Source organism: Hippocampus guttulatus, chromosome 10 (assembly GCF_054856545.1).
Source record: "Hippocampus guttulatus isolate MCC_2025c chromosome 10, RoL_Hgut_1.0, whole genome shotgun sequence".
Lineage (NCBI taxonomy): Eukaryota > Metazoa > Chordata > Actinopteri > Syngnathiformes > Syngnathidae > Hippocampus > Hippocampus guttulatus.
In genome coordinates, this window is record NC_141270.1 from 325,559 (window position 1) to 338,477 (window position 12,919).

Below are 12,919 nucleotides of genomic sequence, written 5' to 3' on the forward strand. Positions count from 1 at the left end.
GGACCAAGAATGACATCAGGCTTTCCACTCGAGCTGCACGAAATATCAAACATTGCTTGCATATGCTATGTTGCATATGAGACGGTACAAAAGGATTATTGCGTAACTCTTTTTCTCACTTTCAGTTATTGTAAATGAATGTTTAAAAAAAAAAAAAAAAAGAAGGCTTGACACTTGCTTACCGACTTACCTCGGCAGCCGCTCGTGCGGTTTTAATGCCGTCCTGCCGGTCGATCTCATGGCCACGAGGTTAGCGCGCTTCCTTTTCTCGGATGCCATTACGAAAGGCAAAAAAAGCCGACCGGACGCCGGAGCCAAAGTGTGCTCGGGGGCCGAGAAAGAACGGGCGCTAAGCTAACGGGCGCGCTTTCCGTGACCTTTCCCGGATGGGTCGCCCCCGCCGACATGGCCGTCGCGTCGGCACGCTCGCGTACCATCGACCCGTGACTCCGGCGGACCTCGAAACCGCTCGTCAGTTGGAGCGGAGTGACTATTGGGTATTTTTCATTTGATGCCGATTATTTTGGGCAAAGGATGACGCTAATCTTGCCGGCGTTGAATTTTGTGGGTCCGCGCAGGTCAGGAAGAGGACGGCGGGAAGGTGCTGGTCCTCAGCTACCCGCGGTACTGCCGCTACCGCTCGGTGCTGCTGCGGCTGCGGGAGCAGCCCGGCTCGCTGCTGCTGGACCGCACGGTGCTGGCGCTGGGCGGCATCGCGGCGCCGGGCGCCGACGCGCGCATCCTCTACTGCCGCGACACCTTCGAGCATCCCGCGCTGCTGCGCAACGAGAGCATCTGCGACCACTTTGGTGAGTTGCGGCCCGAGCGTCGCCGACAAACGTTCCCGACCGTTCTTTGCCTTTCGCCGAGACTTCTCGGGAAACGAAAAACAAAGCGGGAAGTGGGAATAGCCTTTTCCAGGATCCCGTTGGATTGGAAAGGCCAGAAAAAAAAAAAGCCGCCGGAATCATCTGAAAAGTGAGAATTTGGGCGCATAAAAACAACTTTGGCTTTAATTGTTCCAAAATTGAGGATGCGACCCCGTTTTGTGTGCTCGCAACAGGAGTGACGTGAGCGAGTGATGTCGGGCTGCAGCGCAGCAGGACGTCAGCTTAAGTGACTGCTGTGTAAGAGGCGCAAAGGGAAAGCCGCTTTGCGGGCGGGCTATTGGAAAAGACCTTTGCAATTGCCTTTGGCTCCGTGCCGCCGTGGCGTGGGCGTGGCGTGGGCGTGGCGTGGGCGTGGCCTCGCCAAAGGTTTGTTTTGGTCAGCCGCGTTTGGAGCTTGATGAGCAAGCCCCAATCATAGCTTTCTCTCCACTCACCTGTTTGTGCTTGATGAGCGGCGCCATTTCCCTCACGCTGCCATGCCCCCCCCCCTTCGAGGGCATCTGGCTTCTTCTTATATGAGCTTTACACAGGGGCAAGCCGCCATTTCCTGGCTGCGCGTCCGCTTTGATTCGGATAAATGGCGGCGCTGGAGTAATGGCGCCCAGCTGTGACATCATCAACTTTCCTCTTTTCTGCCGCGAGGCGACGGAACGAGGCTTGTGCGCGTCAGCTGGGCGGCCGGATGAAAGCAAAAAGAAAAAAAAAGCAACAGGGGAGAGAAAAATGCTGTGATTGAGTCTATTCCCGGCCAGCCCGGTCATGGATTCATCACGGCGGCGCGGTAGGAGGCGGTTGGGGCGCGCCGCGGCTCACTCTCCATTTATATTTAGACGCCGTGATTTCGTCCCATTTGTCGAGGCCAATTAGGAGCGCCCGATCCTGCCGTACCGTTACGGTGGAACGCTCTCCTCGGCGCTCGACCGAGTCCCAAAATCAGACCGTGAGGCCCAAAAAAAGTCGTACTGCCCATCGCCGAATGCTCTCATTGTAGGACGACATGAAGAAGTAGCGGCGGCAACCTCTTTTGGCTTTGCCCAATCACAACAATTGACTTTGTTGCGTCTTGCGATAGGCCGGAGCGGCTTTGGAATCGCGTTTGCTCCTCCCTCCCGCGCGGGCCCGAGCGACAGCCCGACTGTCGGCGGAGGTGCGGAGGGAAAGCGTCGTGGCCAAAGGCCACGCTGCCGCAACAGAAAAAGTCAAAGCGAGCTTCGATCCCTGAAACGGCGACCAGGTTTTTGGACTGGCTCACTCACTTTTGCAAAGGGGACTCTGCGCTCAGGCGGGTACAAATGGAAAGCATTGCAAGCGCGCACGCACCTGCTGCGCGGACTTGCGCTTGCGCGTGACTCTTGGGGGGTATTATGAGCTCCCCCCCCCCCCCATTGTCCCAGCTCCTTGAATCGAATGGCCGGAGTTGTGCTGACCCCCGCTTCCCCTCTTATGTCAGAAACCCAACACTCGTGCGGGCTTAAGTCGGCGCACGCGAGCCAGGCAATCGCTTACCTCGGCTCTGATGTAGTCGTCGTCTGTCTGTAGTTGCGGCGGCGGCGCGTTTGTTTGTTGGATGGACTCTGGGTCATTTTATTAAAGGGGGGGGGATCTCCACTCCAATCTTTGCGCGGAGGGAGACGGAGGAAGGGCCTTTTATCGCCTTCAAGATGAATATTGTCGCCATTTGCTGGATGAAAAACAACCCGTGGACGCTTTGGCTTCATAAATCATCCTGGCCTGGAAATACAGAAAAATGGGCCACCCCCCCTCCTCCAAAAAAATCGACTGAGGCGCAATCTGAACTTGGAGTGTGATGTCACCCCACAAATTGAGCCTTTGAAACGGTGAAATGAACGGCGCGCACTTGTCAAGGACGGACGGGCCGCTCGCGACCGACGACGTCGCGCAATCGGGCGGAGCGTTTGCGCTCTTTTTGCGAGCCGCCGATGGGGCGACCGCGACAAAAGTCTCATTGTTTTTCCTCTTCGGCAAACCATTACCAGTGCGGCGGCGGCCGAAATTCTTTGGCGGTGACTCACGATTTGTGTCGTCGCTCACTTTGCCGCTTCGCGGGGCCGGTGAGCCTCGCGCCGTAGAAACGGAAGAAGCCGGCCGGCCGGGCGGGGCGGTTTCCTCGTTTCTGCCCGCGTGAATTGACCGGACGCGGTTGAGCCGTCCCTGGCGAGTCTTTTGTGCGGTCAGCAATGGAATACGAGGCGAAAATCGCAAACCTTCATCGCTCTTTTACTTTGCGGTTGCGTTTTTTTCCACTGCAAGTCTTTGAACGCGACCGCAGAACGCCTTCCCGCAGCAAAAAAGAAAACGGTGGTCAAAATGTCCGACGGCGAGCAGTCGCCCCACCTCCATTCTTCTTCCTATTTTCCAGCTCGCCTCGCGGGCCGTGTCAAACGGCATTTTTGATGAGACGCCGCAAATGGGCCCCGGGGCCCCGGTTTGCTCACCCCTGCGGGGATGGAATTTCTTCCAGCTCGGCCCGACGTCAAGAAAGCACCCGTGCCGACGCCGGGCGTCACGATGGGCGTGCCCGGAAAGGACCGAATTTAGTGGCCGTTTGAAATGAGAGCGAACGGGTGCGCTCAGCCAAAGACGGGAGACGCCGTGGCCTATTTGACAGTGGCGCCCCCCGCCCCCCCCCCCCCCCCCCATCTGGCTCATGGGGTCGCCTGAATCCCTTCCAGTGTCACTGGAGCGCGCTCTAGTCCAATACGTGGCCTTCTATTCATGCGTTGATCATTTCCTTCCGGGGCAATGCTGAGATGTCTCTCGCTCTCTCTTGTTCTCCGCCAGTCATGAGTCGGATAAGCCTTGAAGCTGCGCTGTAGCGCCCCCCCCTCCCCAAAGTATTCTTGAGATTTTTCTGTGGCTCGCCCTCCCAAATGACTTTCATAATGAGGGTGAGAAATTCACAGCGAAGCGCGCGGTCTGCTCAATCGCCTTCATTTGAACTGCGTGCGCGCGCGCGCGCGTGTTAGCATCGAAGAAGATTGCCGACTAAAACTTGAAAGGCGGCAGAGCGAGGTCGTGCGGGAAATGGAACGGGCGGGCAAGCTCGGCTTTCGCAAAAACATCTCTTCCGAACGCAAGGTCGGCCAGACGTGCGAGGCCCAAACCGGGTGCCGGCAACCCTCCGGGGGGCGCCAAGCGAGGCTGGGATGGGGGGGGGGGGCGGTCGCCACGGCAACCTTCAGCTTCTGACAATGATTGAGAATTGTCGGCGCGGTGGCACCGACGGAATGTTTGCGATCACGGCTTTTTGATGCCGGCGCGCGTACTAACGAGCTAACTGGTGGGGGGGGGGGCACCGCCCACCGCCCTTTTCTAATCACATTTGCCGCCACTCACGCAGCCCGTACGCAAAAGACAAATGGATGTGCCGCTTATGCAACAAGGGTCAATGGGGGGGCGGGGGGGGGGGGGGGCTCACGATCGCAAGTGTGCTGCGATTCTCCACTGCACATTTCCGTCTCCTTTTGACAGCGGAGGCAGGAAGCGGCCGCTTTGTATGCTGAGCACGATGCATGTCTACATTTGACCAAATACGGAAGTCGTGTTTCTGCGGGAGGTGCCAAATTAGGATTTGTCATCTCTAATTGGACTTCCTCTCCCGAGGAGGCTGCGGCATTTTGGCAAAGTCATACGGTGCTGCTGCTGCTGCTGCCAGAAATACGCCTGCGTTGGACCCATTTATTTTCATTTCTATTCATTGCCAGCTTGCGAGGCTTTTGCTTTGCTATATAGTTGTTGTTGTTGTTTATTGAACATAAAACATATACGGTAATAATGTGACAGAAAATAAGGTAGATAAAATAGTAAAAAGAAAGAAATCAGTCTTCATTCAACACAGTTATTATGTTCAAGGGAGTAGGAAGAAGTAAAAAACGTATCTAGTCCTACCCCGTTATGTGTTTATATCTAATAAATCATTTTTTTTTAATATATAGTATATTTCTCGTGGGCGGCCCGGTCGTCCGGTGGTTAGCGCGTCGGCTTCACATGCAGAGGTACCGGGTTCGATTCCGGCTCCGGCCTCCCTGTGTGGAGTTTGCATGTTCTCCCCGGGCCTGCGTGGCTTTTCTCGGGGTGCTCCGGTTTCCTCCCACGTTCCAAAAACATGCATGGCGGGCTGATTGGACGCTCTAAATTGTCCCTAGGTGTGAGTGTGGGCGTGGATGGTCGTTGGTCTCTGTGTGCCCTGCGATTGGCTGGCAACCGATTCAGGGCGTCCCCGCCTACTGCCCGGAGACGGCTGGGATAGGCTCCGGCACCCCCCGCCACCCTAGTGAGGATCAAGCGCTTCGGAAAATGGATGGAATGGATGGAGTATATCTCTCTCTCAAAAATAAAATTGGGATAATGCTCACGTCTTCCACTTGTTGCAAAGTCTAGCCGGCGGCAAAAGCGGACAAGCAGGTAGCATCTCCCCCCCCCGCTCTTCTCGTCGAAAGGAACGCGCTCGATTGCCGACCGTTGCAAATTGGGATGGCGCTCGCCCGTTGCCGTCGCGCGGCGCTCGCGGGAACTCCGATCGGGAGCTTTCCAAGAACACGACGGCATCGTCGTCGTTGCGGCGCGCGGCCGACGGAGCGACTCGACGCCACGGGCGGCGTCCGCTGCGCTTTCACGCCGGACACCGACGGTCGTGCAAAGGCCGCGCGCAAAGGTCGCCGCTTTCATCTTTGATGTCCCGCCGCCCTCCTCAGCTCCCAACCTGAAGGGGCGACCCCGCAAGAAGAAGTTGTCCGGCTCGCGCCGGAGGGACTCGGCGGGCCGCGCGCCGCTCGCCGCCCGCGACGGCGACGGCCCGGAGACCAAAAGCTCCAAGGTAGACCAAGCCGCCGCCGAGCCGTCGTCCATCGTTTTTGGGTCCGCGTCTCGCTCGACCGCCGTCCCTCTCGTCCTCCCAGGTCAAGGCCAGCTGCCGAACGTTGAGCTCCGCCTCCAAAAACAAAGCCGGCGGGAAGGAGAAGGACGCGGCGGAGGAGCGGAGCGAGAAAGACGAGCTGGGGGATTCCTTCTCCTCGCTGGCCTCCCTGGAGGACGAGGAGGAGGAAGAAGAGGACGACGAGGAGGACGACGAGGAGACGGAGGAGGCGGCGGCCGAGGCGGCGGCGGCCTCGTGCGAGGAGAGCCGAGAGGACGAGCAGGCCTTCCTGGTGGAGCTCTACAAGTTCATGAAGAAGAGGGACACGCCCATCGAGAGGATCCCCTTCCTGGGCTTCAAGCAGAGTGAGCCCCCCCCCCAATGCTCGCTTTTCAACCTCCTCGCGCCGGCCTCGTTTGCGGCTCCACCTGCCGCCGAATCCGCCGTCGTCATCGTCGCTCGTTGACTTTTTCACCCCAAAAAGCCCCCCCCCCCCATTTCTTTTCTCTCTCTCGCGCTCTCCTTTTTTCCTGCGCGATTTATTGGAGCGAGCACTAAAAATGCGAGGCCATGATGTTGCGGCAAGCAAATCCAAATGTCGAGCGGAGTAATTGCGCTTGAGCTTTTTCCGACCCAGGCGGGCGGCCACCGAGGAGGCTATTTTTAGAAGCGCGTTACACAACACTCGTAACGCCGTCACGTGCGCTCGCTCGCTCCTTTGTGCTCGCAAATCAATCGACTTGTTGAAGTGTTGAAAGCGGACCGGACTCCGCGAGTCGCACTTTCATCCGATGGGCAGCTGAAAATGCGCCACTTAGCTTTGGAAAGAATAAAAAAGGGACACGAGTGGAAAATTGCGCACCGAATGAGGTTTTCGTGACGGCGAGCGCTTCAACTCGGGCAGCGTGAAATCGTGAGCGCTGGCGTTTGCTTGCCACCTTGTTTTTCCTTTCCGCTGGGATTTGATGATGATGGCCCGATGCGCGAGAGCGCTCGCGGGCTCCCGGGTCAGAAAGTCGCGGCCAAGCGGCGTTCGGCGTCATCAAGTCATTTGCCGTTTTGTGCTTAGGAAAAAAAAAAAAAAAGAGCAAATGTTGTTCTTTTTTTATTTTTAAAAAATGCCCACCAAGTTTTGTTGTTATTGTCAGGAGACAGAGTTGCTGACTTGTCCTTGTTTGTCTGCCCCCCCGCAGTCAACCTGTGGACCATGTTCCAAGCCGCCCAAAAGCTGGGAGGATATGAACTGGTAAGTGCTGGCATATGTGCCCGTCTACTCGTCCCTTCCTCCTCCTCCTCCTCCTGCCGGTTGGCCCGCTTGTGGGGGGGGGTTCACCTGCTGGCGTTCGGGCAAAAGTATTGGGATGCGTTGCGGTTGCGGGAAGTGAGAAAAGGCCAAAGTGTGCCGCCCTCGCTCCTTCTCGCTCATCCGAGCGTCTTCAGCCCTCGGCGCCGCCGTCGTCCCGAACGTCCGACGGCCATCAAGCCGACATTTTGGCTCCCGGGACCCTTTCCTCTCCCTTGACCTCCTCGAGCGTCAAGCCACCCGTGATTCCGAGTGTGACCTTGACACGAAATGCGGCTCGGCATTTTGCCGAGCGATAGAGCGCCGTCGGGGCAAACGATTTGATGGGTCCCCAAACTCCGCCTCCCGAAGCGTCCGAATGATGCCACCGGAATCGAAGGCCGTCGGGGGGGAAAAAGTGACTCGGAGACACGACGAGCTGAAGAGCGAGTCCGCGGTTTAGCCGAGCACCCCCCCCCACCCACCCGTCCCTCTTGTCTGATTTTCCTCCCCCCCCCGGTGACATGACCTCACGCCTCCTCCCCGCAGATCACGGCGCGCCGGCAGTGGAAGCACGTGTACGACGAACTGGGCGGCAACCCGAGCAGCACCAGCGCCGCCACCTGCACGCGCCGCCACTACGAGAGGTGAGTCGCACTGAGTTGCCCCCCCCCCCCCTCCCCCCCACTGGCCGGCCGCCCGCTCCGGGGAAACCTTCTTGCTGTCGGGGAAGCGCAAAAAATGGGCCTCGGCTCGGAAAAAGGCTCAAACGGGCTGCGCGGAAAATGCAACATTCCTTCAAAGTGAGCCCCCCCCCGGGTGGATTTTGCTCATTTCTGAAGCTCGGCCCGACGGGCCCGCTCGGCTTTTTGGTGGGCGCTGATCTTGTTTCTTCGACGTCGGGGCCCGACAAGGAAGCAAAGCGGCACATTAGCGCGTGCGCAAAGCAAAATGGCGTCCTCACCTTGAACTGCGACTTGGATTTGACGCCTCCGCAACCGTCAGACACGTTTCCAGAAGACTTTGGCCCCCCTTGGGGGAAATGTGAAAAGGAAGCTTCATGTTACACCGCGTACGAAAACAAACGGGGCCTTCGTTGCTTGACCTGAGTTGACTTGAACCTCTCCCGAGCTGTTCCACAAGTTCAAACGGAAGGAGCCCCCCCCCCCACCCCCCCCTATGCTTTTTTGGAAACATATCCTCTTTCTTTCAAGCTTTTGAGAGCGCAGTCAAGTCAAAGGACAACAAAAGAGAAGGCAAAAAAAGGCAAATGCAGAATCCAAAATCCAAAATGAGTGTCAGAAGATCAAATAAAAACGACCACAAACTCAAAGCAAAACTGCAACAACAAAAAAATCTCCCCACTTGAGCAACTAAATTAAATTCCTCCCCAAGCCCAAAATGGAGCAAATTGCGGCGCAACAAAGGAGTTTCCCCTGTTGAACCCATCGCGAGCAGCCAGCCCAGATGCCAAGCACATTTTTTTTTTGGGGGGGGGGGGGGGTCACATGGTATTAAAAAGTTGACTGACGTTTATGGGGGCCGTTTTGTAGTTGAGCTCTAAGAAAAAAATCCTTCCCACAATGTTGGGAACTTCCTGACGTTAACTTTTCGGGGGCTTTTTTTCTCTGACCAGAATAGCATGTTGGACTTTTCCATTTGCGAGGATTTAGACACATTTCTCACTCAGTCCGCCCCCCCCCCCCCCCTTCATCCCATTTTGACATTCCTTCAAAGCAGTCGCTGTCATTCCCACACACTGTCCAACCGGCTTCGGTGCAAAGTCCCACTTTTGGAGTCTTTTCGGGGGTGGGGGGGGGGGGCACGACAAAAATGTCTTTTGGATTTGGAGCAGGAACTGCTGTTATTTGGTTTTTTTTTTCTTTTCAGCGGTCGCTTCTCAGGCCGAATGTGCCATTCCGCTGCCTTTGCCGGCTGCGGCTTTGACGTCAGGGTCACATTTCCTCTGTTGGCAGGCCGCCGCAGCAGCTGGATCCAATGTCCTTTGCCTGCCTTTTTTTTTTTGTTGTTGTTGTTCAAAGAGCGAACCGGCACACGAAAATTCCCACATAGTCACTCGAAGTCTTTCTTTTTTGGGCGGGGGGGGGGGGGGGGCAAGCAAAACATCTCAGCCTTGTTTTGCGGCTTCTTGAAAAGGATGACTTCCTTCCCGACGGAGGACACGATGCGGCGCGGTGTCCCCGAGCAGCCTTTCCCGACCGCGACGGCGCCGCCGCGTCGACTCACCGGCGTACGCGCGCGGACCAAAGAATGGTCCTGCTTGTCCCTAAATTCTTCTTCTTATTCCACGCAGTGCCCCCCCCCCCCCCGCCCCCACCCTTCCACATGAACGTGCAGCAGAGCCACTTTGGACTCCAGCGCCGGGTTGACTGCCTTTGTTGTCATTCACGGGCGCTTTTCCGACGTCCGTTTACGTCGAGTGTTCGATCGGCGCGTGTCGGCCGACGGGACTCGTCTACGTGCGGCGGGTCCGCTTTCGTATTTGTTGTTTAATCCGCCGCGGATGAGCGTCGGGCGCTTTCGACGCGCGCGAGGCTTCTCTTCAGACTCGCTCGTCACCGTTTGCCGCGACGGCCTCCGTTCGGTTGAAATGGCGGCCGGCGAGAGAGAGAGCGTCTGCGAACGAACGAGTCGCCGTCGCGTTTGCCGGGCCAACCGCGACCTTCCTTCTGTCCGCCCCCCCCCCCCCCCCCCAGGCTTCTGCTCCCGTACGAGAGGCACCTGAGAGGCGAGCAGGACAAGCCCCTCCCGCCGGCCAAGCCCCGCAGCCAGGAGAAGGCGCCGTCGGCCAAGGCCAAGAAAGCCAAGGGCAAGCGGGCGGCCCGGAAGGAGCGCGGCGAGGCGGCCGAGGGCCGGCCCCCGTCACAGGTTGGTTGCGGACGTCCGCCCGCCATCTCCTGGCGCTTTGTCCGCCGCTCGAGCCGTCCGTGGCTCCGAGGTCCTCCCCGGTCGAGGTTCTCGGTGATTGCGAGGTGCCGCCATTGGTTGTGGGGAGGCGCGGCGGGTCGTCCGCGGCGCCTTCCTTCTCCGATGAACGGATCGTTATTTTCCATCGCGTGGTTACCATGTTTTCATTCCAAGTAGGTCCGCCTCCTCGGGATTTCGAGTTTTTCACTGCTAACTATTCTCCGCGGGTCGTCTCGATTGTCTTTGGAGGGAATCGAAATTTGGACTTTGGAAAACAGTGGGCAACCCGAATCGTAACGAATCGATGGTTGCTCATTTACTGCGCTGTGACGGGATGCAAATTCAAAAAAAAATGTTTTTTCAATCCAATTCATCAAATGATTTGCAAAATAATCAACAGACGAATTGATGACTAAAATCATCGTTGCAGAGCACACGTGTGTGTGTGCGTGCTCTAAGGCCCCAATCGATTTTATTCTGCTTCACGATTTGCATTTTTGAGGGCCTAAACATCAGCAAAAACCAAACTTTGGGCCCGGCGATGTTGTCTTGCGTTGGTACGAAAAGATTGTGGACAGAGCACGGGGCGGACTGCACAGGGTCACCCGCTGCACTTGACCGTGACGATGATCAATTGACGGCGATGGTGGTTTGCGCCCGCAGGACCTCGCCATGAAAGGGGAGGCGGCCACCGAGCCGCAAGCGCCGGCCGCCGAGGAAGCCGTCGTCATCCGAGAGGAGGAGCTTCGCTTGACGCTGAAGAAAGAAGAGTCGTACGGCGGGCGGACGCCGCGCCGCAAAGAGGGCGGCCCCGGAGAAGCGTCGCCGGCCCCGCTGGCCCCGCGGCCCCTTCGCGTGGCACCTTGGCCCGACTGGAGACAGATCGGCGGCGAGACCGAGGCGGCCCAAAGCTCCTACGTGGCGCTGCCGGAGTCCTCGCCCCGGGGCGAGGACTCCTCCTCGGAGAGCCGCGGCGGGAGAGTGGGGAAGGTGTTCCCCATGTGCAAACGGGACAGGCGGTCGCCGGACTCGAGCGCCGATCCCTCGGCGGGGAAGGACGCCTACGGGGCCATTCGGACGGAGGATCCCGCGCAGATGGCCGCCTACCGCGTCATGTCTCCGCTGGCCAAAAAGAAGCTCCTCTCCCAAGCGTGCGAGTCGGCGTCCTTCTCCTCGGCGTCGCCGGCCCTCGCCCGAGCGCCCGAGCGAGACGCGGGCGGAGGCGAGCGGGAAGCTCGGAGGCGGCGCGAGTCGGAGGGCGTCCCCGAGGCGGCGCCCGTGATGTCGCGGCCGTCGGTCATCCGGCACGCGCAGAGCAGCAGGCCGGCGGCGGCGGCGGCGGAGAGGAGCGGCGGCCGCATCCCGCAACCTCACGTCGGCGCCCCCTGGCAGCCGTATCTCCCCGTGACGCAGGAGAGCGCCTCGGAAAAGCTCCTCCGGGCGCGGGGCTTCGCCGGCGACCGCGACCGCTACTCGTCGCCGCACCTGCGCAGCCTGTACGGGCAAACGGAGAACTGCCCGGGCCAGGACGAGCTGAGCGCCTACGCCGACGAGGCGGGGCGGGGCTTTGTTCGCCCGGGCCCGCCTTACGGCGAGCGGGCGCGCACCGGAGGCGAGAGCGGCGGGGCCGAGCGCGAGGACGAGCCCCGGGATTTGACGGTGTCCAAACGGCTCTGCCGGCGGGCCTCGGCCTGCGGCCTCCCCTACCCGCTCGCGGGCTCTCACCCCAAGGCGTGCAGGGTCCCCCCCATGACCATCTCGCCTCCCGAGCGGGACCCGTCGCCGCCCTTTCCCGCCGGCAAATCCTCATCCGACCCGTCCCTGCCCGTGCTCGTCCGGCCCAGCAAACGAAGCCTCGGCGAGGCGGGGGGCGGGGGGGAGCCGGCCGAGAGGAAGGTCCGCGCGGTCACGCCCATCCACCCGGCGCCCGCCGTCCGCCGCGGCGACCCCGAGGAGCTGAAGGCGGCCGAGCCGGCCCGCGCCGCGCACCTGACGGACGAGCGCCTCCCCGAGGGCCACCCGGCCGGCGCCTACCCGCCGCCCCGGGCCGCCCCGCTCTACGCCGGCATGTACCCGCCCGGCGGCCTGCTGTCGCAGGACGGACTCCGGCGCCACCCGGGCCTGCAGTACCTGAAGAGCCAGTCGGCCGCCTCGCCCCTGGTGCCCCCCCTGGCCTTCCACTCCATGCTGCTCCACAGGCAGCTTCTGGCCTCGGCCGCGGGCCCGCACCACTTCTTCAGGCACCCGGGCGGGGCGGCCCTCTACGGGGACCTGCTGCACCACTTGTACCCGCTTTCCACCCTCCCTCCGCCGCAGCTGTCTTCGGTACACCCCAGCACGAGACTGTGAGGGGCGCGACCCCCCCCCCCCCTCGCCAAGCAAAGGCGGCGGCTCCGTCGCCGGATGGGCCCGAACTGATTGTCAAACTCTTCTGCGAGACAGACGGACAAATTCCATTTGTATCGATCTGTATCCAGATCCAGATCCAGATCCATCTCCATACAGATCGATCTTTTTTGTTGGTTTTTTTGGTATTAGTTGATACGTCGGTTCATATCCTTTGCACTGTTCCGTATTTTTATCACCACTGACTGTATCTTTTTGTTTGTGTCCTTATTTGCACAATTCTGTCGCGGACGTGCTCACTTTGGCTTCGGGCTCTCCGTCGGCGGGAGTTTTGGTTTCCTGCGTCCGGGGGCTAAAACCGCGTCGCTCGAAACACCACGACGGGAACTTGCCGAACCGGGAGTCGCCGAAATAGGTCGTCGCCGGCGTTGGGCGGCTCCGCTTTTGTCCACGCCCTTCCGCTGCGCCGTACGGTCGCGGTTTGCGGTTCGGCGGTTTTCGTCCGCGGCGCCGCAGGAAACGGATCGAGCGCCGTTGGGAAACGAGAACCGCCATCAAGTGGCAAAAATGGACGAGGACGCTTGAGTGAAAGACAGA

The 12,919-nt window shown here is 59.4% G+C and overlaps 1 protein-coding gene across 2 annotated transcripts in view; it reads left to right on the plus strand.

Moving 5' to 3' along the window:
- arid5b (AT-rich interaction domain 5B) overlaps positions 1–12,467 on the plus strand; it is a 32,902-nt gene extending 20,435 nt beyond the window's left edge. For both annotated transcript variants that reach the window (XM_086121564.1, XM_086121565.1), the window contains 7 exons: positions 579–809; positions 5,606–5,727; positions 5,810–6,131; positions 6,960–7,012; positions 7,598–7,695; positions 9,766–9,937; positions 10,640–12,467. In XM_086121564.1, coding sequence (XP_085977690.1) covers positions 579–809; positions 5,606–5,727; positions 5,810–6,131; positions 6,960–7,012; positions 7,598–7,695; positions 9,766–9,937; positions 10,640–12,325 — 2,684 coding nt within the window. In that variant the 3' untranslated portion in view covers positions 12,326–12,467. The remainder of the gene's footprint in view (positions 1–578; positions 810–5,605; positions 5,728–5,809; positions 6,132–6,959; positions 7,013–7,597; positions 7,696–9,765; positions 9,938–10,639) is intronic.
- The last annotated feature ends 452 nt before the right edge of the window (positions 12,468–12,919 follow it).